The sequence below is a fragment of the Poromitra crassiceps genome, assembly GCF_964638095.1.
Source record: "Poromitra crassiceps genome assembly, chromosome: 4".
Taxonomy (NCBI): domain Eukaryota; kingdom Metazoa; phylum Chordata; class Actinopteri; order Beryciformes; family Melamphaidae; genus Poromitra; species Poromitra crassiceps.
Genome location: NC_139626.1, coordinates 19591241 through 19619219, shown reverse-complemented (window position 1 = coordinate 19619219; position 27979 = coordinate 19591241). Strand labels below are relative to the sequence as shown.

At 46.0% G+C, this 27979-nt stretch overlaps 1 protein-coding gene across 1 annotated transcript; it reads right to left on the bottom strand.

The window, feature by feature from the left end:
• Positions 1-20: 20 nt before the first annotated feature.
• On the bottom strand, positions 21-27600 carry LOC310774581 (neurabin-2-like). The gene is made up of 10 exons (XM_083634671.1): positions 25870-27600; positions 14729-14861; positions 11688-11808; positions 10752-10856; positions 7159-7291; positions 4956-5108; positions 4803-4856; positions 3405-3634; positions 2646-2742; positions 21-1372 (listed from the first exon to the last, which is right to left on the bottom strand). The coding sequence occupies exons 1-10, from the start codon at positions 27256-27258 to the stop codon at positions 1322-1324; spliced, it is 2466 nt and encodes an 821-aa protein (XP_083490797.1). The 5' UTR covers positions 27259-27600; the 3' UTR covers positions 21-1321.
• Between the last annotated feature and the right edge of the window lie 379 nt (positions 27601-27979).

Genomic DNA, 27979 nt, shown 5'->3' with positions numbered 1-27979 from the left:
GCACTGTACAAGCCTTAATATTATGAAAATATTCAATCATGCCTGTTATTTTATTTTTAATTTATTTATTTTGTTTTTGTAGTCGTCCAGATCTACTTTTTACAAGATACTATTGAACCGTTTGCATTGCTTTTGTCAGTTTTTGTCCTGTTCGCTCATATTTCCACCTTGGCTATATTATAAACATTAAGCAAAATTAATATTTCAGTCTTACCTGAACTATACAAACATACTGGATATGACAGTTGACACAAGTAGACTCAAGTTCACTTAAACTGTGCGTGAATTGAAACAGGTGTAAACCTGGCAGTGTTTTCCATGTGCTACACACAGGGGGTGTCAAGTGCAGCTGCTGGTTAGAGACACTAGATTTTCACATCAATAACTTGCTGCTGGTATGGACATTTCTAACCACCCAAGTCCAGTTTGGTTTCTCATATCAGTAGTCCTAACTAATACCAGTTACACAAATCCTTGACAACATCCATCTTTTCATTTGTGGCACAGCAGTTGTGGAGGCTTGTTCCTCTGGTCCTTTTTGAAAATTAGATACAAGTGAGGGTTTGAGTGAGGTTTGTTTGCTCATTGAGTCTATTGTGTAAAAAAAATACACAAACAGCTCTGAAAGGTAGGCAGCAGGTGGTTCTGAAGATTAAGTGACAAGACCACTACAAAGGTTGGGTTACTGTTCAGACTCCTCTTGTGTTTTTCTTCCAGTCCAGTGAAGCACCTCGTTGCTGATGTCTTCTTCAGTGCAATCTCCTTCCAATTTACACAACACATAAATTATACACTGATCCTCAATCTCATTAGTTTATATTATGTTAAATGTTATACACATATTAAAAATTTATACAAACCAAACTTTGCCTGATAAACCACATACAGGATCACATCTGTACAAAATAAGAAAAAGAAAAGTTCACAAAACTAGGCAAAAAAAAAAGTTTTTGGCAATTAAAAGCAATAGGCTGGTCTCTAGTTCACAAAACACAAATGAAGGGATTAAATGCTGAACTTTGAAAATCAAAACGAACAGTATACCAAGAGCTCGACAGAGGATCTTCTGTCTGTTTGTAATGATAAAAACTGTTTTTCACTTTCCCAGTTAAGTGTTAACAGAAAAAAAACATGGTTAAAAGGTTTAAGAGGCTGTATGCAGAAATACAAAGCCTGAGGACACATATACAGTATGCGACCAGAAACCAAGCTTAAGTTTGAGACAAGTAATACCCTGCGCTTCACTGCAAGTACAATAACACTATCTTCTCCTTCATCTAGTGAAGTTCTGCTTTCAGAGATACTTTAAGTATAAAGACTTTTATAAAGGTTCAGATTTCAGCTCCTCCACCCTGCATTCCAGGTCGGCCACCTGGTGATGAGAGAGTGAAATGCAGTTTATGACATTGTTTGATTTGAGCTGATTTTGTGTGTGATGTGGACAATACAAAAATCAAACGCAGCCTAGAATGACACACCATAGATCTGACAGTTTCATACAAATGGATGCATGTGTGGTATATAATGATGTATGTGTTGGTGTAGGGTTAGAGACAGTCTATTTCAGAACTCTACTTACATCACTAGACAACTACATAACCATTGGGATCAATTTGGGTTATTAACCATGTATATATTATATCATGGTGCACTGCACTGCAGAATCAATTATTTCTGTAAATGCTGCAGAATCAAACACCAATTAAAAATATAAATTCCTTATTTGTGTAACAGAGTTATTAATTTCATTTAGAATGATACAAAAGTATGTTAAATTATATTAATTATATTTATCATAGGCCATAATAGTATACTGATTGATAACACGTCTAATTTATCATCTTTGATATGTGCTTTAAATGTCACAACCCTGTATGATATGGGTAGCAATATGTAACCTATTTACTCTTGCTAGAATAGAAGAAAAGAATGTTGGTCACACATACACCTGTCAATGTTATGATGAAACTATTGAGACCCAATTGACTTCCAGTTAAATATGGTATACTGAAAAGTTTAAAGCTCCAAATAAAATCGCCAAAATTCCCGTTTTGACGTTGTGCTTTTCTTTGCCACTATATCACGCTTACCTGACTCACTATACCAGGTGAGCTGACTCACTATGAGTCAACATCTGACTCACAAGTCAAATGAAGACAAGCATGCATGGAGGTACGCGCATTCTCACAGCACATTTGATTTTTAAATTCATATTTTTGTATGTAAAGTGTTGCATGTGTGACAGCACACTAGCACATGGATTTGTCTTATTGGTTGTCAGTGTCAGGTCGTCAGCATGTATAAAAATGAACTGGAAAAGGTTCACAGAGTCGAAGTGCTGGTGGACCAGGAAGTGCTCGTGACCCAGGAAGCATGAGCTGGCAAGAGACGAGCAGCCATGGCACCCGCAGCTAAAGCACCCAGCTAGTAAGGTAAGCTTCATCCCAATCTCATTCAGTCCCTGAGCCTCTTTAATATTATCTTTCATGCCGACCAAACTATTTGGAAGCTTTGAGTGCCTCAAAATAGTCATAAGGATGCCCAGAGTTGTGGTTACCGACTTACCGTGACACATACATACTTTCTAGTCGCAGGCTTTTATCCCCTACTAGGGTAAAAATACCCACAACATAATCCTCCATTACCTGTTCTTGGAGTTGGCCAGACTCTTCTTTGAGAAGAGAGGCCTCAGCCCCATCTTGTGCACAACGTTGGGTCTCCTTCTTCAGGTACTCAATCTCCCTGTAAAAGGAAGCAGATTATTGTCCCAAACCTGATACACACCAGAAACCCGTGACCTCTTGTGGACAATTCATTCAAGACGTTTTACTTCTAGGGCTGCCGCGGTTATCACATTACCGCGGATACGCAATCACGTGACACCCAGCGCAGAGTCAAGCGGGGTCAGCAGAGTCAAGCGGGTTACCGCTTCACCGCACGCAAACGAGCAGAGACGCAGATAATTAATCATTAGAATCGCTACGGCACTAATACAAGGGCCAAGCAATGCGCACCATAGCCCATTAGCAGCAAGAGAAAACACCAACAAGCTGCAGAGAAGATATGTTTTATGTATCAAACAAATGTCACTCTGGAGTGAATGCAGTCGGCACCAAGCGCGACTGATTGAGTCATTGAACGATTCACCTGATGTAGTAATTTAGCGGAGGTAAAAGCGCTCGTATGAGGATGTGAATCAAAATGCATAGCACAAATACAGCTAAATAGGAGGCAGAACTCCCCTGGAGGAGCGAGCGAGTGAGTGAGTGCAGGAGCCTGGAACACAGGTGCCAGGTGTGGGAGAGAGATGAAGTCATATAGCTGGAGATTCAAGCTGCACACACACCTCTCCACTAAGTTTGTGCAGTAAAGAAAAAGATCAATATCGTGGCAGCTCTACTTACTTCTGCTGATATTCCTTGATCAGGCGCTTGGCTTTGGCGTACTTGCGCTCCAGGGCGTGATACTGGGCCTGTGTGTCCTTCAGGTGCTCGTCCACAGCCTGACACAGGCTCTGAGCCTCCAGCCAGTAGCCCTCCAGCTTCTCCATGCGCTCCTTGTTCTCCTGCAGGGTCTGCTCCAGCTGGCCCTTGTCCATACGCCAGCGCTGCTTCTCCTGCTCCGCATGGTGCAGCTTGAGACAGGGGAAACATCCAATTCAACGCAAAGATCATATCATACTACTCAGGATCATCCAGTTATACACAAATACACTTCGGATGTATACAGGCACACACCTCGGATACAAATACACCTCAGATACAAATACACCTCGGACCCCTTGTGGTCTTAATACAAGTTTATACTGTAGTACCCGGTATAGAGCTCAACAGTCACATGACCTTCCGTGACGTCTCCCGGCCCGGAAGTGAATTCCACATTCATTCCCCATTCAAAAACTAAAAAAGAAAAATTATAATAATATAATAATACAAAAAAAATCTATTAAAACTCGTTATATAAGGGTTTTTCTAAATGTCTATGCAGAAAACGAATGGGGAATTCACTTTGGGACCGGGACATGTCACGGAAAGTCACGTGACTGTTGAGCTCTATTAACTGATGTTACCGTAGGCTATAATTAAATATCTTCATTTGTCTAGATATTCTATTTGCCTCTGAATAAACTAGAGCCCTTTTCAGACCTGCAGTGAACTAATGAAGATATCCACACATTACTCGGATGGGGTGAACCCACCAAATTGGTGAGTAAACAAGTAAAAGTTGAATGGTTTATTTTCCTCTCGGTCTGCCTGTCTTATATCGTGGAAAATGCAACAAGATAATAGCGTTGCATTATACATTCGAGAGAAAAATTTTGTGGAGAGAAATAAATTGAAAACGGGTCAGATATGTTGTCAACCTGTCTGTACCTTTTTGGTACATTGCAAAACAGCTCACTATTTGGTATATCGCAAGCCAGCCCACATTTTCTAACCCTATCGCCAGAATAATGCCTTCAACATTTTTTCAGGGAGTGGAGAATTGCTTTCTGAAAACTATATCTGATGTAGTCTACATTGAAAAACGTAATTAAAAGTCTATCGCATAAAACTGCGATTCCCTACTAATGTTACATCATGTCCCACCCCCTCCTGCACTCTCTACTCAGGCGTCACCGCTCGGCCAAACCACACAGAAGATTTCCTTATGTGAAAACAAATGACAACATGTATGAAAGGGTCACTTTGGTGAATGTCCGGACCTGATTCAATGGGAAGGGAGGGAGGGATGGATGTCCGGACCTGATTCAACGGACATAGTCCAGAGTTCATGTCTGAAAGTGGCTAAGAACAACTAACCTTTCTTTTCAGCTGTTGGATCTCAGCCTGGGTCACAGCATGCTTTATCTGGAGCTTCATCGGGGAGGGGAGGAGATCTTAATATTAGCCACATCAGAAGAAACAAGCTGTGATTAAACAGGGAGCATTCTAATTAAGCCCATCTCCGCTCACCTCCTTGTACTTATGGGCCAGTTTCTCAGGGTCCGTCTCCAGGGGCGACATGTCCTCGTTCTCCGCCAGGTCAAACACCTCGATGGCACTGGGATAGGAAGGACTGACCTCCTCGTCCTCATCCTCTTCCTCATCTGTGCCATATTCACCAGTCTGCAGGGGTGAGAGGAGCAGTAGATTTGCAATGGTTCATTTGCACACTGGTTGGACAGGTTGTCAGTTATAGTAATGTAAAGAAAATATATAATGTGCAAGCGTGCCACCTTACAAGTGACTTTCAAAATCACACCACATGAAGAAGATATACACAGATCAATGCAGCATGAACACTTATCTGAGTCTTATGCTGAATCGGCACTCCGAGGTTGAGAACTATTTTTCAACAGAAGCAAACGAAGGCACTTCAGTGCAGATACAACAGCCTTATAACTGAGTTAAGTTAAGTTAAGTTCAGTTCAGTGCAGATACAACAGCCTTATAACTGAGTTAAGTTAAGTTAAGTTCACTTCAGTGCAGATACAACAGCCTTATAACTGAGTTAAGTTAAGTTAAGTTCACTTCAGTGCAGATACAACAGCCTTATAACTGAGTTAAGTTAAGTTCAGTTCAGTGCAGATACAACAGCCTTATAACTGAGTTAAGTTAAGTTCAGTTCAGTTCAGTGCAGATACAACAGCCTTATAACTGAGTTAAGTTCAGTTCAGTTCAGTGCAGATACAACAGCCTTATAACTGAGTTAAGTTAAGTTCAGTTCAGTTCAGTGCAGATACAACAGCCTTATAACTGAGTTCAATGAGCTACGCATTGCAGCCTTCACACTTATTTTGAAAGCGTTTTTTCCCCCATCCCCAAGCTTGCAGGCAATCACATGTTGTGCTTCCATGTTGTATCTGGTGTTGATATGACATCAAACAGACACTAGGTGGTGCAGCGGAGGATTTGTTTTTTCCCCATGCTTTTCAAGAACCAGCCACCGTCACCCTTCCCTGAATTTGTGCAACTTCCTCTTTGTTACCATAATGAAACTAGCGGTAGTAGTGGCTTCAGTGTCTGTTTGCAGAAGCTCACAACTGAGGAGAAATGTAACCAAATGTGACACAGATTACTATTGTGAAAGGAATTTGACTCATCATATTGCGCCCTTGTTTTTTAGCTCAGCTTATCATTTGATTATGCGGATAGTGGATATAAGTTATAACAGTGTATAAAAGTGTAGCTGTTTGCCAGGGAGAGGGTCACTTCTGTTAAATATGGTACTGGCATAATCCTAAAGGGGAAATAGACACGCACACGCACACACACACACACACACAGACAGACAGACAGACAGACAGACAGACAGACAGACAGACAGACAGACAGACAGACAGACAGACACACACACACACACACACACACACACACACACACACACACACACACACAGAATGCAAAAAAGCCTGTTTTCCATTTGAAGGCAGTAATTTATGTCTGAACGAGTTGGCAGTGGTTTTCAAACTTTCAAGCGTTGTAGTGATGCATTCATTCTGCAGTCAAGTTTCTTACATCCAAAGGATCTTGAATTACCTTGACGTGCATTCAGGGTTGTGTTTTTTATTGTTCTATTTTCTTTAGTTTAGTTAGTTGCCACTTGGAATATAACCCCCATCATAGAATATGTTAGGGCCATGCACAACATTGAGATGTTAACATGTTTTTACTGAATATTCCATTCAATTCTAAAACGTCTGTGTTAATGTGATTGGGTGTGTGTGTGTGTGTGTGTGTGTGTGTGTGTGTGTGTGTGTGTGTGTGTGTGTGTGTGTGTGTGTGTGTGTGTGTGTGTGTGTGCGCGCGCACACATGTGTCTGTGCGTGCTTGTGGAGGGAGGGGGGTGGATTAGTAGACATTCCACCTGCCCTTTCACACAGTGCACTCTCAGAAAATGTCTATTACGGAATCCAGACTAACAAAACAGCAATTTAGTTAACGCACTGGATCCTAGACCAGAAGCTTTACACATACAAGTTTTTCTTTTATTTCGCTCCTGTTTTCTCCCCAATTGTAATTGGCCGATTCCCCCTGCTGTGCCGGTCATTGCTCCACCCCCTCTGCCGATCTGGGGGGAGCCATAGACTAGCACCATGCTTCCTCCGATACATGTGCAGTCGCCAGCCGCTGTTTCTCCCCTGTACACATACGAGTCCTGGGCAAACAGACTCACCTCTTGTTCGTCCATATACTGGTTGTAGCGCTGCTCCATCATCTCCCTCTGCCAGCGTTCCTGCTCCAGGGTCTGCTGGATGAGCTGGGCCACCTCGCTCTGCTCACCCGGCTTCTCTCGCCCGATGAGGAACCTGCATTCAAAGACACCCAGCAGTTCAGCTCAGGTGGGATCAACAACACAACACTGATACAGTGCTAAACCCAACACGTGTTCAGAGGGGCTAACTGAACTCAAACAGTCAAAACGGTCAAACATGCGCATGCTAAATAAGAGTATGCCAGCTCTCTGATGACTCTGATAGTCTTGTCACTTTTGACCAGTGAGGAACACGCACATTGACATGACCAAAACAGTCTTTTTTTGTAACATACAATACAATGTATACAGTCATGTGCAGTTGTTATAGTGCAATGTATTCGTGCAGTACGGAATGTGCTGGCGCTCTGACCAAAATGGCTTCCTGTTTGGTGCTGAACAAAGGCAGTCTCTATGGAGTTGGGCTCTTCTATGATTAAAATCAAAGCCTCAACTGCGTCTCTCTTTTGGCTCATTGTACAACACGTTACATTAGCTTATATGTTTACCAAATCTTAGTCTAATTAAAAGCTCCATGGTAACCATACAGGGGGGGAAACAACAGAGTGAATCATGACTAAGCCACGGTCGGCTGTTAAGACGGCCACTGTAGCCTTTCAATTTCCCAGCCACTAACGGGTAATTAAACGTTCACAAACACACTTCCTGGCCCAGCCTATTTGTCTGGCTGACATTTTTATGAATAGGCCTGAGCTCTAGTGCCCTTCCCCATCTCTGCAGTGGATCCATAATGCATGAGCTATCTATGAAGGACTCTGATCTTCGACAAGTCACACAACACTAACAATTACCCCAACAGAGCTGACCACCAATCCCTGAATTATGAATGAGCCTGGATGACAAAAGAGCATAAAGGGAACAGTCAGCTCCACCAAAACTCCATACAGCCAGGCTACAAATAGCCTCCTGGCATTTCAAAATTATACCTTTGATATCAACTATGTCTGCGCCTGATAACCATGTTTTCTGTGGCTCTACTGTGGAATCTTTGGATCCGATTCACTACAGTACGTCTCCAAATGGAAATTTTCAATATTGAATGGTATAATCAGGAACATGTTTGACTGGCCATGTGAATCTACAGTCAGTGGGGATCTGAATGGTATAATCAGGAACCTGTTTGACTGGCCATGTGAATCTACAGTCAGTGGTGATCTGAATGTGTAATCATGAGCCTGTGTGACTGGTGATGTGAATCTAGTCAGTGGTGATCTGAATGTGTAATCATGAGCCTGTTTGACTGGCCATGTGAATCTAGTCAGTGGTGATCTGAATGTGTAATCATGAGCCTGTTTGACTGGTGATGTGAATCTAGTCAGTGGTGATCTGAATGTGTAATCATGAGCCTGTTTGACTGGTGATGTGAATCTAGTCAGTGGTGATCTGAATGTGTAATCATGAGCCTGTTTGACTGGTGATGTGAATCTAGTCAGTGGTGATCTCAATGTGTAATCATGAGCCTGTTTGACTGGTGATGTGAATCTAGTCAGTGGTGATCTGAATGTGTAATCATGAGCCTGTTTGACTGGCCATGTGAATCTAGTCAGTGGTGATCTCAATGTGTAATCATGAGCGTGTTTGACTGGTGATGTGAATCTAGTCAGTGGTGATCTGAATGTGTAATCATGAGCCTGTTTGACTGGTGATGTGAATCTAGTCAGTGGTGATCTGAATGTGTAATCATGAGCCTGTTTGACTGGTGATGTGAATCTAGTCAGTGGTGATCTCAATGTGTAATCATGAGCCTGTTTGACTGGTGATGTGAATCTACAGTCAGTGGAAACGTGAATGGGCAGGATGTGGTGAAAGTCAGTCTTGCATGTGAAACCGGCTGTGGGGGTATAACAAGAGGAAACTGTCTCTTCAAGCTAGAATATCGGATGTCATAGCAAGCTATGGTGTCAAATAGGGAAACAAGACAAATGCTATGTTCACAGCTAAGGCAAACGGCTAGCCTAAGGGTGCTGTATGTTTTAAGTAGGGGTGCTCCGATCCGGCTAAGCCACGATCCAATCCGATCCAATTCCGATTCCCGGGGTCATGATCCGATTCCAGAATCGATTCTCGATTCCAACGATTCAAGATTCAAGATTCTAGAATCGATTCTCAATTCCAATGACTCTCGATTCAATAATCTAGAATCGATTCTCTACAAAGAGGGATTTAAGGATCTACTGCAGTCCACTGTATGCTGCTAAGATGAATATAGCAGAATAAAGTGTATAACATTATGTTTTAAATTGCAATAACACACAAAGGCAAATCTAAGACAAAAAAGGTCACATTTATTAATGCTGAACTTGAAATTCACCTTCCCAAGTATTACAGTGATGGTGAACTTTCAACTTACAGTATTTCTCAATTCACAGTCAGTGACCATGCTGAAATTTAATAAAACAAGTAAAGTATTTCTCTGAAGTATTTCTAACAGGGTTCATACACATTTTGCCGAATGGATTTCCATGACTTAAAAAAGAAATAAAAAAAATAATACCATCTCCAACATCTATGACCATATCTAGTCTCATATCCCAATATTGATATCAAATTTATATATTGCCCACCCCTAATATTGAGCGCCAGAATCAACCTGTCAATGATGCAATTTGCAGACAAACATCATTATTAGATTTGATTGTAAAGCTTTTACATGGTATACCGTGATCTGATGTCCCCTATACTTAAGTTAATGTGATTTCTGTGATATTTTTCCAACCAGATATTAATAACTTATTAAACAGCGTCATGACTCAATGCAATAGCGTTACTTGCGCTCGGGTCTGCGCTCGTACTGAGTGCATTTCTTTGTCAAACGCCGATGGTGAAAAACGTTTGCTTGTCACAAAAAAATAACACTCATTTGACTTGACTTATTTGAGGGAATGTAATTATGTTCGCTAACCTGTTGCTCTTTGAACAAGTCGGTTTGGCCAAGCTGGATGTGTCGGCTCCCTTCCCATCCACGCTCCCTTCGCCTGTCCGACTTTTAAACATTGTTTACAGACGGGCTATGTTGTGTCCGTGAGCTACCGTCAGCAATGTAACTTAAGCAAAAATAATTCCATATTTCTCTCTGTTTATGTCCAAGACATGTTTGCTACAGTCGTGCAGTGTAACTACGGAAGCCGGAAAGGGTGAGCGGCGGTGGGGAAGCAGCGTGGAGGGGAGGAGGGAATGAGAAAAATAAAATAAAAGAAGAAGGATCGATTCTTGGGAGTTGGGAATCGATCCAGGAATCGTGGCATTAAGAATCGCGATCCTTTCAAGAATCAGTTTTTTGGAGCACCCCTAGTTTTAAGTGTGTTTTACAGTGTAAAACAAATGTTCATTAAATTGCCAAATTAACAACTACATTGGAATTGAATGCTTTACATTTTGAAATGGCTTTTCTGTGTTTTGAAATGGCTGATATGTACACAATGTGAGGGTACACAAGAGACAAACAAAAATCTCTCAATGTCATGGCAATAAAATCACAAATGTTTTATTCTTACTTGACAGTTCCTGAGGTATTCCTGAGTACAGTGGCAGCGAAGCTTTGGGTGACTCCCACCAGACTGGTCCCATCCACCTCCACGATCAGATCGTTCACCTGGATCCTGGGGGGCGACATGAAGATGAGATGAAGAGCACAGGATATAGGCCAGTGGCCCAGCAGTGGCATTTGGTCATCATCTCAATACCTCCAGTAAATCAGCCCACAAAAGCCCACCTCCATTTAGAAGCCCTCGTTCTTGGCAGCAAGAACTATTTGCATTTGCCAGGAATGAAAATGACTGAGCTAGTGAACCACTCAAGTGTCCATTCCTGGAGACAAGACTACAACTGTTCGTTAGAAAACAAAACAATAAAGGCCTTAAGGAACCATTCATTTTGACAGAATGGCATTTACAGCTCAAAATCGATTTTAATCACAAAAAAGTGATTGTATATTATCTATATCTATATACGTACTTGTTAATACTAACATAACTGAACCATCTTTGATGTGAATTCACTGGTGCGTCTGATGGTAGGGTTGTTGTCAATTCAGTTCCACGTCAATCAATTCCAGATACAAACTGCAGATGCATCTAACTGCCTAGCATTCACTCTCCATAATGTCTTTATTGATTGGATAGGGCAAACCCTTTTCAATATTTTAATTTTAAAGGTCATCACTTCTTAAACCAACTGATGTTTTAAGATTATTTTGGGGCATTTCTGGCCTTTATCGGACAGGGGAGAGAGACAAGAGACTGGGAGGGAGGGGAGAGGAGAGGAGAGGAGAGGAGAGGAGAGGAGAGGAGAGGAGAGAGAGAGAAGAGACATGCAACAAAGGCCCCTGGCCAGATTTAAACCCAGGACGTCTCGGTTGCATGGTATGTGCTTTAACCAACTGAGCCACCATGATGCTCCATTGCAAGTGAATTTAACATGAACTGATGTACCTGCCATCCCGATGCGCTGCCCCTGCATCTGTGACCGTCTTAACGAAGATGCCCAGCTTCTCTAGGCCCATGTCGGCCCCTGCACCCATCCCGATGATACTGATGCCCAGGCCATCGCCATCTGACAGGGAGTGGGGGGAAACCAAGCCAAAATACACACCAGCATTTTAATCCATGAGAACACCTCATACACAATACACATGCACCAGTCAGTGTTATTTGTTACACTGTCCTGTCCCTGTGACTCAAGCATGATGATAACACCTCATACACATACATGATCAGTCAGTGTTATTTGTTACACTGTCCTGTACCCTGAGAGTCAAGCATGATAACACCTCATACACATGCATCCGTGTTATTCGTTACACTGTCATGTCCCTATGAGTCAAGTATAACACCTCATACATATACATCAGTCAGTGTTATTTGTTACACTGTCCTGTCCCTGTGACTCAAGCATAACACCTCATACATATACATCACCAGTCAGTGTTATTTGTTACACTGTCCTGTCCCTGTGACTCAAGCATAACACCTCATACATATACATCAGTCAGTGTTATTTGTTACACTGCCCTGTCCCTGTGACTCAAGCATGGGGCTTCGCAGCACATCATGGAAGCGTTGAGCAGGAGCCTGTCCATTCACACCAGAAGCACTCTGTTTTGCTCTGCGTCGGTCACAACTTGTACTGACTTCATCATGCCCGGCTGCTCGAGGCGCACATCAAAAAGACACCAGACGTGGAAGACGCTGCAGGGCGCGAGCTGTGTCGCACCACGGACAGTGTGATCGGTCTAGTAGTCTGTTAACAAGGAAATGAGTCGAAATGACATGCCTGCGCTTCCCCTCGGTTCCGCGTCAACTCAGTTTCCAGTGTGTCTGCGCTGTTAGCGTTGCCACTATATTTCTTGTAGTAGTAGTATTTTTATTTTTATTTATTCTTATCCAGCCCACACAGGAATGCAGCTTGTGTGGGACGATGAAGTGTAATGAAGAGTAAATGTTCATTAGCAAATAATGCTAGCTTAGTAAGGGAGTTGTATATTAAACAATGCTCCATTTTAACTTGTTTTGACAACAAGATGAACTGGTACAATGTATAGGTAATAACACCATGTATAATTGTATATGCATGCAAATATAAAGTGGGCGAAGTGAGCAGAAAGGAGAAAGTAATGCCACCTGCAAACACTGTGATTCTGTGAAACGTTACACATATACAACACATAAATAAAGCGTTTGAGCAAAAAACAAAAAAACATTTCGTATTGTTTGGTAAATCTGGCATTTCAAATACTTCTCTGTGATCGTGCAAACCTTCTTGTACTCACTCTATCTCCCAATGTGATGCAATCTACCCATCTGGTGCCCCAAGCAGGTTCAAATAAATGCTGAGAATTATTTGCATACCAGTATGTGGTTAGACCCTGGTCTTTTGAATACAGCTTCGTACAACCAGAAATATAAAGCCCTCTTTTAGATTGCCCAAAAACCCCACTAATATCCACACAAAAATGTCCAAGCCATTTAGTTTAGCCGAGAGAACAACCCTCCTCCTGTGAACACAGGGGATACAAATAGCACACCTGCTGCAAACGCTATTTCCCCCCGCTTAAGAACAACGTCAGTGCTTCCCACAGGCTGAAATCCAACTTTCTTAATGGTTAATTAATTTAAATTGTCATTACATTGTGTCCAATGGAACCCAAATGATGGAATATGCCAACAGACTCTCTCCTACGATGAGACGAGTTTCCAACAGTGCATGAGCGTCAAGTCATCCAGAAATTAGTTCTTCCACTTTAGGGCTTTCAAAATAAAACCTGTATTAACGTTAATCTTAATATTAATTTTGAGTACCGGTAATGCTTTACAGCCACAGATTCACTCCATATGTAATCTTGACATCACAAGTATTTTGATACAAGGTTTCTGTTTCATTTGTTTATACTTTTTTCCCCTCCAAAAAGGTGAGAATTTGAATGCTATTATTCTGAAAGTAAATCATGGTATTGTCTGCCTAACTGTCCCTGTCTTGACACAGCCCAAATATTACTGTTGTGTGTTTCAGAAAGGTAACATTAGTTTAAATCTCTATACATTGATTATATTGATTAACGGTTTATCCGGCCGTGACCATAATCATGGCACTGCCACAGTTTATGTATTGGAGACAATGTCACGGCAATCTACTGGTTCAAGTGTCCAGGTGGCCTGCAGCCTGTGACAGTCAGTTCATCCATTGAAGTGCCGCTCCGTAGGAGCAGCTGTAAATGTGGGGAGGCGATGTGAAAGTGTCAATGGCCTATTTTTAGCCTTTAACACACGTGGTTTACCTGCGTTTGAAAACCCAGCATATAAGCAGTAATCTTGATGTAAAAAAGGTATAAGTGACAAATATAGATAAGTCCCGGGAAGAGGTGTAGGCTGTTTAGGTAGGGGTGTGTGTGTGTGGGTGTGCGCGTGTGTGTGTGCGTGTATGTGTGTGTGTGTGTGTGTGTGTGCGCGCGGGAGCGAGGGGGTGGATTAGTCGCCATTCCACCCTCCCTTTTACACTGTGCACTCTCAGAAAATGTCCTGTCATGGTGTTGTTGTCAATGAGAGGTGTTCGTTCTATAGAGGTTGGCTGTACCTTTGATCACAGCCTAGAGGAAGCCTTTCTAACCACAGCTGGCCTGCAAGTGTCAACTTTCTTTATTTGGCAGCCTGGGTGATGTACATTAAGCATGTTTCTGAGGGGCCTTCAGATGGCTGGTCTCCCTAAGAGGAGGGCCAAGCAGCTAGCGAGGTTTTGCTCAGTACCTATTATTGGTAGCCGCTCAATATGGAGGAGGTGCTGATTTTTGTACCCATGACGTGGAGAAAATCAATTCTCTTTGTCTTTGTATCTTCCTATTAATGTGGTTGCACTTATGTAACTGATTGACTCCCAATATCTGATTGCATTACAGTAATAGTGTTTATTACTTTGCATACTTGTATTTAAATCAATCATTCAAGTGTGTGTGTGTGGGGAAGCGGGGTGGGTCCAGCACCTTTCTCCAGCTCCACGGGGAACAGGTCCAGCCTCTCCACCCTCTTCTCCAGCTCGTACTCAGCTGATGCTGCCATGGGGTCCACATCTTCATTGCGCCTGTCGTAGTCCTCATTGGGATAGGTGGCAAAAACCTGCAGAGGGTAAGACATGCTGGGTTAGATTGAGAGTTCAGAACTGTTTGAACCTCTGGCTTGAGGTAATGACAAAATTATATTTGATTAAATGGAAAAAAATAAACTTTTTTCATAGTTGACACTTTTGGACTTTCCTTCACAACGTGATAATCTGTGAGATCCTCGTTCCGTTTTTGGGGACATAATTGGTGTTGTGTTAAGCAATCACTGCTCTGGTGTTTTTGCACTGTGCTTCCCAGAAGCTCCAGGTCAGTCAATCAGTAGTCTCTTAAAACAGACGAGTTGGCTTCCGCAATTTTCAAATGCTTCCGCCATACCGTCTGTAATTCGTGGGGGAGAAGCATGCGCCAAACGGAATGGGAAGCAGAAAGGCGGGACTTCCGCTCATTAGTCCAATCAGAATTTTTTTAAGGCGGGTCTTCCTTCCGCTCATTAGTCCAATCAGAATGTTTCTTTTCGTGGACACACGTGTCGTGATTGGTCGGATTCCGTCGAACTTCCTTCCAGTCTGAAGGTTTTTTCCCCAACTTCCTTGTGCATGTTCTGGGGGTGTAACGTACAGACTGTTTAGCTGCATTCGCCGGATGTAGATGAGACAGTCTGTTTTAAGAGACTAGTCAATCAGTACTGTGGCGTCTGCTCTGTTAATACAGTCTGCTGAACCATGGTGAATACCCAGTTATTCTTTTTACTCTAAACAAATCACTGATGCTGCTGCCGGAATCGTAAAAGTTATCACTTCCTTCCTGTGCAGGAGTGAATCTTTCCCTAGAAGGAGCGACCCAAACCAGCTGTGAACAAAACAGCAAAGGGTTCAGGTTGCAACTGGGTAGAGGCTGCTGAACCAAAGACGATGGGATTTCAAGCAAGACGGCCCAACTCCAACTCACTTCCTGTCATTTTGGCACACGCGTTTTGCCCATGGCTTTCCACGGACACAGCCACTTAGGGGGTTTTCGGTAGGTCTGAGTCTATTGGAGTCAATGGGAAAAGTCAACGTGATCTCAGATTATGACAAGATTCTTTCGCCCCCCATATTCATTAAAGTAAATATTCGGCCCATTCTCTGAAACCACATTATCTTCTGAATATTCTGACACTAAAATTGCATTTTTCAGACAGACAGATCAGGAGAAAATTAGACTTGTTCAAGACCTGTCTCTATCTCAGCAACACACTATCGTGAGACTTGGCAACAGAAACTCATGTTAGCAGGGAGTGATTAGCTAAATCTAAAGCTGAAGTTCGTTGATGTAGTAGCTAAATCTGTGGCTAGAAAAAATATTTTTTAAATCAAATATCTTAGTTTCAACTGTATTGAGCTAACAAGGGGCAGCTTTGTGTTTATATGTGTGGTTTGTGTGGAGTTTGGGAACTCCCAATCTTTATTTCAAGTTAGCTTGCTAGGTCAACACTAACCCCGCGTCACCAGGCACAGTCCTCTCACGACACTTCAGGGGAGAGGTGACCATGTGACCATTTGGGAGACTTGCTGCTACCATTTGTTTGAATTGGTGGAGCCTGAGGTGAATCATCTAGATAGTAATAGAATATCTATGGTTGAACCACTTACTGTAGTAACATACTGTGTATTTATTTATATGAAAATGTTGCAGATAGTTACTTGATTATTAAGTGATTGCAAACTACACTGTACAGTGCATTTTAGAACATCTGTGCATTCACAATTCATATTTTGAATGTTTAGTCCAGTATTTCAATGCGTTTCCCAAATCTTGTATCTACTTAAACTGATACAATTGTGAGTGGATACAATGTAATCACTGGAGTGACTGAAGTCAAAATCCAATCCACATTTCTATCATTATGCTTTCGACACCAGTGCAGGTGATCATCATAGTAGCAGGTATGAACTTACCATGCGGATAAGCACAATTCTTGAGATTATATCACCAGCCCTGGTCGTATGGCAATTCAAATGATTCTATTCTATTCTATAAGTGAATGCAGGTGTAGAAGTGGTGGAGAAGTGAGCGGCCGAGATGGGACAGCTGGATAGGTGGATAATGGTAAGATAACAAGTGACCAGCACCGTTAATGCAGACATAACGCAATTGAAACTTAGCGAGCATTTCAAATGAGACCGCCGCAACATTTCCTCAGACTGGAGGCTGCACGCTGTATCATCTCACAGCAACATTTCCTCAGACTGGAGGCTGCACGCTGTGTCATCTCACAGCAACATTTCCTCAGAGGCTGCTGCACGCTGTGTCATCTCACAGCAACATTTCCTCAGACTGGAGGCTGCACGCTGTATCATCTCACAGCAGTACTGTGGGAAAAGCAATCACAACCACTGATGTTGCTCTGGTGAAGATGGGAGGCCCCCGTTTCAGCGCCCGTCTTCCCACATTGGCTCTGGTCCGGCGGCATGGCAGTTTACATAAGCACCTCCAGCATGCCAATGGAGGCCTTCTGCAGCTGCTGCCCACAGGCCTCACAGAGCACTCGCACACAGCTAGCTGAATGTTAAAACCCTCACACACACACACACACACACAGCTAGCTGAATGTTAAAACCCTCACACACACACACAGCTAGCTGAATCTTAAAAGCCTCACACACAGCCATGCGCTAATTCACTGCTGGACCTTCCACACACACACACACACACACACACACACACACACACACACACACACACACACACTTACTTCTCTTATTTAATTTCTATACTCTTCTCCAGATCATCCTTTGCTGCCTCTCCTCTCCTGCAATTTTAGCATTTTGTTCTTGAATCTCTTTTGACTTGGTTTATTCCTTGCAGATATACTGTATACCGTTCTTTCTCTCTCTCTTTCTGCCCTTTAGTTTGTGTTCATCTGCGTTACAAAGTAGCATCTCGTTGCTTCAATGCTGCCATCCAGTCACATGGGCCCCCGTCGCCCTAGCAACCCCACAGTAAAGTACTTGTCAGTTTTGACAGTGCCTTTCTCATTTAACCCAGCCCTCCCCTGCCAGATTTATACAGTATCATTGTATTTTCATGCATCGTTGAACACTGTATAAGCTTCTGCTCCTACATTTAAGCTTTCCTTACCCATACAAAATAGATGGGTTCAAAATGTTATGGCCTTGAGCCAAACCACTCCCACCACTGTGCATTCGTTCAAGTGATGACACATCACTTATATATTAAGGGATGTACTCAAGCCTGCTCTGGACCTCTGGCTGCTTCCGAGCTAGACCGGGGTCAAACAAAAATATTCTGCCATAACAAACCTTGTTATCAAATTATTGACCGATTGATTTTTATGATTCTGATTCTGCTGATCCGATTGCGGTTCTTAACGCTTCTCAATTTCCGATTCTTTGAGGGGCGGGGTCAAAACAGGTGACAGGTCGCATGCTTATTTCACAGGGGTGGGGGGGAAACATTACACAAGTCATATTCAGTCATATTTTATATTATCATAAACATTGCTTGTCATTTATTATGAACTTTTGTAAACATCAACAGTTTATAATTGTATTAAATTTTGAATTAAAGGTCCCATTCCGTGCAAAAGCTGTTTTTACTTGTAAATGCATATATACTGCTGTCAGCCCTCCCTGTAATGAGTGGTCACACGCTCAGAACTGCCACAGTTCGATTTGTCCCTATCCAGCGTCCCTCTGCAGTCTCCTCCAAGCCACACCCCCAAACGCTTCGTTTGCCCAGAGGGGAATCTGGGGGAATCGGGACGTCACTAGCTTCCTTCTGCATACTGCGCGGGTCTCTCTCACACAAGCTACCTGCACCATTTAGTCTATAGCCACAAAATTAACACTTCTAGCTGGAGCGACGCCAACTGTACGTGATCCAGCAACTGCAGAGGTGCATTCGGTAAGTCTAGGCATTTTGAGATGTCCTCTTTAGCGTAGTACCGTTTAGTTAACGATAACTCGCAACCTAGCGTGCTGGTCCACAGACGCTAATCTGATTGGCCGCTGGGAGCCTGGGGCGGGCTCTCCCTCAGCGGCCAATGGGAACTGTTAGTTCTGAATATATTATAGAAACAGGCTGTTCTTGGAAAGCGACCAGAAGAGGGAGTGAGAACTCCGTCACAACAAACGGGTTTGCTATATTTTCGACAGATTAATCCAGAATCATGTTTTATGGACCAGAGACACACGTTTTTAAGAGGTTACAGCTGCACGAATTGGGACCTCATGACGCGGTCCGTGTCCGCCACTTCATATATTTGGGTGGGAACTCGGATTTCAAGTATGTTCTGAATGGAAATTTGTTTAGGAATCGATAAGCAGAATCGATTACTGTGGAGTTTCGATTCCTTTGGAATCGTAATTCTTTTGGAACTGGCTCGGTTTTCGATGGCCCGGCCTAAGTTTCACTTTCCATTTGGAGTTGAGTGAACATAAAGTGAACTGACCCTAACCCCTAACCCCGCTGCTGCAGCGGACATGCTATGCTAGCATGGGTACAACACTGAGGCCTCATGGCTTCTGATTTAGGTTACCTTTGTATTTAGCTGGATTAGCAGCATGTGGATTACAGACACACAAAATACACTGTTTGCCTCCTATGGCCACTAAGTAACAGTGGACAGAACAACAACAGCCACTGTTTCCACTGCACAGCTCTCACGTACGTGGCAGGCAGCGCTTCAGTTTAAACATCAGGCCACAGCTGGTGGCTCTTGGTGGCCTCATTTTAGGCCCACACTACTTCAGAACATCAAAGGAGGTTCCGTTAGCGTTTAGACGTGGCACTGGGAAAGCGGCCCTACGATGGGACCGCGTGTTGTGAGCTGCAGGCTACACAGTCGTGACGTGCACTCACTGACACAGCATCAACAACACTTTCGCTCTTACCCGGGAAGATCGTCTCCCTCCTTAACGTGGGATGATCCCATGCAAAGCAGACAGACTAATAGGATCCTGCATGACCCCACTCCCTCCACACGGTAAGAGGAGATGAACTGTACCGGGCGAGGTGGCTGCCAGTCTTTCCCCTTTGAAAGACAAACATTGGGATTAAGGGAGGCGGGGAGGTGGGGGGGGGGGACTGGGCCGAGCTGGAGGAGGTTGCTGCTCCAGTTGTGGCAGATAGTAGGTCAGAGTAGCTAACAGATGGCCAGGAAACTCCTTTCCTCCCTCCCTCTGCTACCAGGCAGCGCCTGGGATGTCCTACAAAAGCTCTGTGGGCAGCTAGCTGTAGTGGCTCTCCAGCTAACAGCTTGTGTTTGTGTCTATAAAGAGCACTTGTAAACGATATTAAAAACAGCCGGTTTATGACAACAACCACCATTTTTACAATGCCGTTGCCGTGACAGAGAGAGATGGCTAAATGACAGAGTTGGCGTGGAGGCCTCTGCTCTCCTGCAGTGTGGGTCCATCATGACGGCCCTCTGGCTGGGATGTGGTTGGGTAACACACAATGGTGGCAGAATGGTAACTCGCGAGCTGCTAGTATCCCCCCCCCCACCCCACCCCCGCCCCCCACTGCCCGCAGCAGCCTGTCAGCTGCCCTCCTTTCCTTCTCCACTCTCCAAAAACAGATCTAATTTTGGATTCGGCCAATAGGATGTGTGGAGGTGGTGCCTTTGGTTTTTCACAACAGAAATAGTAGCGTTTCCACTCTGTCTCCCCGCATACAGTAGCACCCACTTCCCCTCATCTGCCCGGCCCAATGGGCCCATGCTGTTCTTGCCATTATTTGAACTGAAGCTTGTTCTGTTGGCGTGAAGTTTGTTCCAACTTCACTGCTTGTCTCCTCCTTTGCCTGTGGGGATTTTCCTCAATTTACTCCTCAAACCGTCTGCTGGTTCAGCATAAAGGACATACAGAGGCCGGCCGTCATCAGTGCCATTTAGCCCTTCACAAACTCCAGGAACAACACCATGAATTGCTTTAGCAACCACCATGGGTTACAACAGGCCAGGCCAGAAGTGGCAGGTAATCACATCCAAATCCTCCTCAAATTGGGGGTCAATTCAGATCCCATGTGCAACAACATAAGGCACAAAATTGGGATGTGGCCCTGACTGCCATCTCCCTGGACGCTGGCTGCCATCTCCCTGGACGCTGGCTGCCATCTCCCTGGACGCTGGCTGCCATCTCCCTGGACGCTGGCTGCCATCTCCCTGGACCTTGACTGCCATCTCCCTGGACCTTGACTGCCATCTCCCTGGACCCTGACTGCCATCTCCCTGGACCTTGACTGCCATCTCCCTGGACCTTGACTGCCATCTTCCTCGACCCTGACTGCCATCTCCCTGGACCCTGGCTGCCATCTCCCTGGACCCTGGCTGCCATCTCCTGACCGCCATCTCCCTAGACCCTGACCGCCATCTCCCTGGACCCTGACCGCCATCTCCCTGGACCCTGACTGCCATCTTCCTGGACTCTGACTGCCATCTCCCTGGACCCTGGCTGCCATCTCCCTGGACCCTGGCTGCCATCTTCCTGGACTCTGACTGCCATCTCCCTGGACCCTGACTGCCATCTCCCTGGACCCTGGCTGCCATCTTCCTGGAATCTGACTGCCATCTCCCTGGACCCTGGCTGCCATCTTCCTGGACCCTGACTGCCATCTCCCTGGACCCTGACTGCCATCTCCCTGGACCCTGACTGCCATCTTCCTGGACCCTGACTGCCATCTCCCTGGACTCTGGCTGCCATCTCCCTGGACCCTGACTGCCATCTTCCTGGACTCTGACTGCCATCTCCCTGGACTCTGACTGCCATCTTCCTGGACCCTGGCTGCCATCTCCCTGGACCCTGACTGCCATCTCCCTGGACCCTGACTGCCATCTCCCTGGACCCTGGCTGCCATCTCCCTGGACCAGCCTTCCATAATCCCAATCAACTCAATGCATATGGTGGCTTTGTCATAGTAACGGTTGCATAGTACCAGAGCAGAGTCTGTTTTGGCAGGCCAGTCTTGGTCAGCAGTGGTTGAAGCTCAGCGCTGACCCTGGGGACAGACACGGCAGCAAAGGAAGAAGATGTGGAAGAAGTTGCTGCAATACCAAAGGAACAGGCCACAGGAACAGCGTCTGTATTTTTGGTTGGCTTGACAAGATGTCAGCAGGTCAGACCGACAGAAGAACACCACTCACACATGATGAGTGAGACATTACATAACCTGGCTTGTCGCAGCAACCTGAGCGAGTGGGCGGAGCAGCCCACCACCACTGCAGGATTGAGAAGTGGGGCAGCGTGACCTTGCTGGTAATCTGTCTGATCCCCCCCACCACCACCCCTCCCATTCCCTTCCATAATGCATGAAATATGGCTGAAAGTAATAGACAGTTTCAGGACACCTCGACATAAGCTGATGAATTACCTCTGCCTGTACAATCCCTCATCAGATGACCAAAGCAAACACAAACCGCAAACTTAAAGGTTATACAAAGATTTGTGGCGACATTCTTAAAGATTCCTCCTTCTACAGGAGGTGTCGTTGGTCAATATTCAATAGCGTTGCTTTATTAGAACATTAAAGCAGCCTTCGTTTGTCATAATAATGACATAGTGGGAAAGAAAATCATAGGTGTTCTTTGACTAGGCTGGCAGCACGGTTGTTTTAAGAGTTGCGTAGGCAGCAGAAGCCCACGAGAAACAGACTGAGTGAGAGAGAGAATGAAAGTGTGTAAGAGGAGACCAGCTGACGAGTGAGTCAGGTGATCTCTGAAAATGTTGCTTATTTGTGGTTCACAAATCCAGAAGAGATTATTATCTTCTGCTTTTCTTTTTGGAAAATCGCCTCCAACAATAGGATAAATCATTGAAAATCACGATATGAGAGGAGAGGAGAGTCATGAAATAGAGCACAGATACGAAAACGGAGGAATACAGAGCGACACCAAAACAAACACCAAACAAATAAATAAGACATGAGAGGCAGCTTCCTGTGTTCAAGAAGGAGGGAGCCTTAAAAAGTCTGTGACGATAACAATGCTGCTATTTTTATGAACAGACAGACTGGTGACAAAGAGGAGAGAGCAGAGAGGAGAGATAGGGAGAGGAGAGAGAGAGAGAGGGAGAGGAGAGAGAGGAGAGAGAGGAGGGAGAGAGGAGAGAGAGAGAGGGAGAGGAGAGAGAGGGAGAGGAGAGAGAGAGGAGAGAGAGGGAGAGGAGAGAGAGAGGGAGAGCAGAGAGAGAGGGTGTTAGGAGGAGCAAACAAAGCGGGTAGTGTGAACTCGACTCCAATGCTTTTTGTGCCAGTTTGAGAGGAGAGGAGAGAAAGAGAGAGAGAGAGAGAGAGAGAGAGGGGTGCTCTCAGTGTGAAAGGAGTGCAAAGAAAGATACATTTGCCACAGACTTCCAACCACGATCACCACAACAAGCCTCAGCTGTGGCCGAAAGCCGAGCTTACACAGAGGGGAAAATATGCGCTAAAAATGGCCAGGCACGGGCACTTCCTGTTTGGGAGAGAAAGCAAGTGACATACTGTAAGAGCCGGCAGTCGTACAGTAGCATGACATTTGAGCTACAAAAAAAAGACCCTCCCTCCCATTTGACCTCACACCCCCCCCCCCCCACTTTACTCTCATCCATCCCCACATGGAACTCCATAACAAAGGACACACTGATACAGTGTGAAGGACTCAGAGGGAGGTTATTCTCTGATGATGGCTGCAGGGTCACACTCAAACAGTGCTCTCTTCATAAAGACCTGTGAGTTATGACTTCTTTATCACACTCTAACACTTAGAGCCCCAGTTTGGATCTAATGGGGGGGAATCAATATGGCAAATAGTCTGTTTTTGCTTTTACAATTGCATCAAACGCAAATACTTTGCCTGACAGCATCGGGGTTGCAAAGGACAATGTGCAGCGCAATGACTAACTGAGGCGGGGAGATGGCTTGCTGCATGAGGGTGCATGCGTGTGTGATGTACAGTGTCAGGAGGACCCACTCTGGCTGGCACAGTCTGTCCAGGCCCGGCACCTGAAGGCATCGTGTGCGATGTACAGTGTCAGGACTCACTCTGGCTGGCACAGTCTGTCCAGGCCCGGCACCTGAAGGCATCGTGTGTGATGTACAGTGTCAGGACCCACTCTGGCTGGCACAGTCTGTCCAGGCCCGGCACCTGAAGGCATCGTGTGTGATGTACAGTGTCAGGACTCACTCTGGCTGGCACAGTCTGTCCAGGCCCGGCACCTGAAGGCATCGTGTGTGATGTACAGTGTCAAGACCCACTCTGGCTGGCACAGTCTGTCCAGGCCCGGGACCTGAAGGCATCGTGTGTGATGTACAGTGTCAAGACCCCCTCTGGCTGGCACAGCCTCTCCAGGCCCGGCACCTGAAGGCATCATGTGCGATGTAGTGTCAGGACTCACTCTGGCTGGCACAGCCTCTCCAGGCCCGGGACCTGAAGGCATCGTGTGCGATGTACAGTGTCAGGACCCACTCTGGCTGGCACAGTCTGTCCAGGCCCGGGACCTGAAGGCATCGTGTGTGATGTACAGTGACAGGACCCACTCTGGCTGGCACAGCCTCTCCAGGCCCGGGACCTGAAGGCATCGTGTGTGATGTACAGTGACAGGACCAGCTCAGTGGCCTTGTGGTCTGAGTGTCCGCCCTGAGACTGGGAGGTCCTGAGTTCGACCCCCGGCCGAGTCATACCAAAGACTATAAAAATGGGACCCATTTGCCTCCCTGCTTGGCACTCAGCATCAAAGGGTTGGAATTGGGGGGTTAAATCACCATATGATTCCCGAGCGCGGCACTGCTGCTGCTCACCGCTCCCCCAGGGGATGGGTCAAACGCGGAGAACAAATTTCGCACACTCAGGTGTGTGACAATCGTTGGGACTTTACTTTACCTTACCTTAGGACTCACTCTGGCTGGCACAGCCTCTCCAGGCCCGGGACCTGAAGGCATCGTGTGTGATGTACAGTGACAGGACTCACTCTGGCTGGCACAGTCTCTCCAGGCCCGGGACCTGAAGGCATCGTGTGTGATGTACAGTGACAGGACTTACTAGTGACAGGACTTACTAGTGACAGGCACAGTCTCTCCAGGCCCAGGACCTGAAGGCAACGAGGGGCACTACGCTGCAGAGGATCTTGTCCGGATCACTACACCCCGCACCGTCCCCAGACACCCAGAGACACTTTAAATCAACTCGACCTCCTCCTCCTCTCCTCGCTCTCATCTCCCATGAAGAGATCTCACCATCATTTTCTCTCAGTTCCTCCGGCTCTCTCGACTCTTTCGCTCTGTTTATCTCTCCTTCTCTCTCTCTCTCTCAAGCACACAAATACATCACGCAACAACATCAAAAACGGCCTCATTCCTCATCTGACCTTCGGCTGGCCAAAGCAGAGTATCCCCTTCTCACAATAGCATAACCCGACTAATTATCCAGCCTCTTTGTTCCTCCCACCCTAACAATTATTTACAGAGGCAGCTCCCATTGCATTTCAGATACGTATCTACACACAGTGGCTCTTTCAGGGCCATGTCAGCTGCACAGGAGGGAGTGAAGGCCCATCCAATCATGACAACTGGCTACACACACTGTGCTACAATGGAGGGAGAGTGCAGAGACCTGTGCTGAAGCAGAGTCAAATGATACTGTAGTCAGCAGTATTCTGAAATCAGCTGAAACAGAGTCAAATCATAATGTAGTCAGCACTAGCAGTATTCTGAAATGGGCAGAAACATGGAGGGAACTGGATAAAAATGGCTGACATTAAGCACTGCTTATATGACCATACCATGGTGCACACACTTGATGGCGTCAAGTACAGCGATCGCAATCTTTACTACTTATCCCTTAAACAGGGTTTTAGATACTGTAACTGTACATACAACAAAAATACACATGTGAATCTTGATATAATTAGAATGGACTCAAATTAACACCTGTGACTAATGAATCAAGGCTCTTAGGGCATAAATGATCAGTGGACTGAAAAAAGAGAGCATCTTCATAATGTTAATGCAATATGGGCAGTGTGTTTCAGGTAGAACAGAACATGCTCAGCCTCCAGAACAATCTGTCTCTCCACTGCATATTTTCTCACCTTGATGGGCTCGGTGCTGAAGCGGATCTTCCTGGAGGGAGGCGGCTCCTCCTCCGCGGGCAGCCCGGTGATCTCCACGCAGCTGGACTCGGCCTCATAGCGGTCGTCCTCCTCCTCCTCTTCCTCCTCGTCCACCTGGCTCCCTCCAAAGTCCTCGCCCACCGCACTGTAGCTGCTGATATCCACAGACTCGCGCCCCGACTGGTCCTCTTTCACAGTCCTCTCCTCCTCCTCAGCGGCTCCCATCTCTCCTTCCTGGCCACCCATCTCACTGCTGGTGCCCTTCAGAGAGCTCCTCTCTGCAGCGGTGCCCCCGTTCTCCAGAGAGACGTGGACGCCACCTTGCAGCAAGGTGCTGCTAGGCTCCGTGTCCCCAGAACACTCCTCAGGTTTCACCTCGGCTTTGGCCTCCATAACTGCATCTGAAACAGTCTTTTCCCTCTGCTCTTTTGGTTCTACAGTACTGGAGAATTCAGCAGCTGGGCCACTCTGGTCCCAATTTTGACCCCCATTCTGGCTTTCAGATGAGGGATGCACCTTCCCCCTGGATCCCCTGGGATGCCCCTCTTGGTCCCTTTGACTGCGGATGTCCTCATCCTGGCCGCCCGTTGGAAAGGATCTCACCCTCTTGGTGATTATTTTGGAGTTCAACACGCCCACCTTGGTGCTGACCCCCCTGGAGGGCAGCGGCGGGGTGGAGGAGAGGCGATGGAGGTTGTTTCGGAGCTCGGCTGCCCGCTCAAACACTGCGCTGAGCTGGCTGACGGTGGGCGACACGGCCTCGCTGGTGTCCAGGCTGTCCAGCGACTCGGTGCTGCCATTGAAGCGAGCCACCACGTCCAGCCTGCCGTCCTGGAAGCTGCCCTGGGCCTTGTCGGTCTTCAGCAGCACCCTGGTGGTGGCCAGCTTCTCCTGCCTCTCAGACTGCTGCTGCTCGAAGATGCGGCGAGTCTCCTGCAGCTTGGAGTAGCTGGGCGACGAGGCCCGCGCGTGCCCGTTCTCCGCTTTGGGGTCGAACCTGTGGACGCGCTCGGACACCGTGGATCCCAGCTTCAGCAGTGCGCTGTGGTCCACGTTCTCGTTCAGGCTGCCGGCTCGAGGGAGGGAGAGGCGCACGGATTTTTCTGCAGGGCAGCTGGGGCTCTCCTCTCCCTCGGCCTCGGCCGGGGATGTGGTCTGCATCTGTTGGAACATGTTTTTAATACGGTGCACGTTGGAGCCGTACCTGCGCCCTCGAGGGCCCTCCTGGCGCATGTCTCCATTCGCAGCATTGTCTTTGACGGGCCTCAGGGCCTGCATCCCCGCCTCGTACGCGTTTCTGTGCGGGGATGGGCTCCTGAGCGTAGAGCCAGAGCCGGTGCTCTTGGATGTGGATTCGGTCTTCATCATGGTCAGTCAAGCGTCGCAACGGATGCTCAGCGGCGGCATGTCTCCTTTTCTCCCGGTGACTGGCTGTGCAAATCTGTATTATCCACCAGCAGTCGATCCTGGCGAGGTGGAGCCCAGACTAGCCCAGCAGATGGAGAGAAAAAACAACAACAGATCGTTTTATAGGCCGCTTGCATCCGCTGCAATTCTAGTCCAGTGCAATGGAGAAAGTGAGCACGATGCATCTGTCATTAGCTCGCTTGCAATTACAACAATGAAAACCTAACGCAAAAAAACAGATAACTGCACCGGCCATGAAAAGATTAACGCAGAAAACTGGAACAGTAAGTAATGAGCCACGGATTTACCACAACTGACGACAGATTGCTTACGTTTAATCCCTTTTTACAGGCAGCATCATTTTGATCTCTTCATTCTGTGAACTGCAGATTTCTGCCTGGTCCTCCAGTCCTCGTACAGGCAGTGTGCTGCTTGCTGCTGCATGAAGGGGGGAGCTGCTGGGTCCTAGTGCGACAGGGTACCTGCCTGACTGTGCTGTTCTATGGGCGACTGCTAGGCCATAATTGTTAGGTGTGCGAACTACACTTTCAGACACTACCGTGTAGTACTGCTACATATTTCATTTATATAATACAGACATCACTCACTGATGACATCACAATGATCTCACAATGTCTATGACATCATCAAGGATGTCACAATTACTCGAGTCTAACCGCTG

Bases quoted from the DNA above. Each gene is read 5' to 3' on its own strand.
- LOC310774581 (XM_083634671.1), bottom strand. From the start codon at position 27,258: ATGATGAAGACCGAATCCACATCCAAGAGCACCGGCTCTGGCTCTACG. The intron at 5,109-7,158 runs GTGAGTCTGTTT...TCACCCCTGCAG, and splicing joins AGTATATGGACGAACAAGAG to ACTGGTGAATATGGCACAGA. The intron at 3,635-4,802 runs GTTAGTTGTTCT...CCCTGTCTCAAG, and splicing joins TCCAACAGCTGAAAAGAAAG to CTGCACCATGCGGAGCAGGA.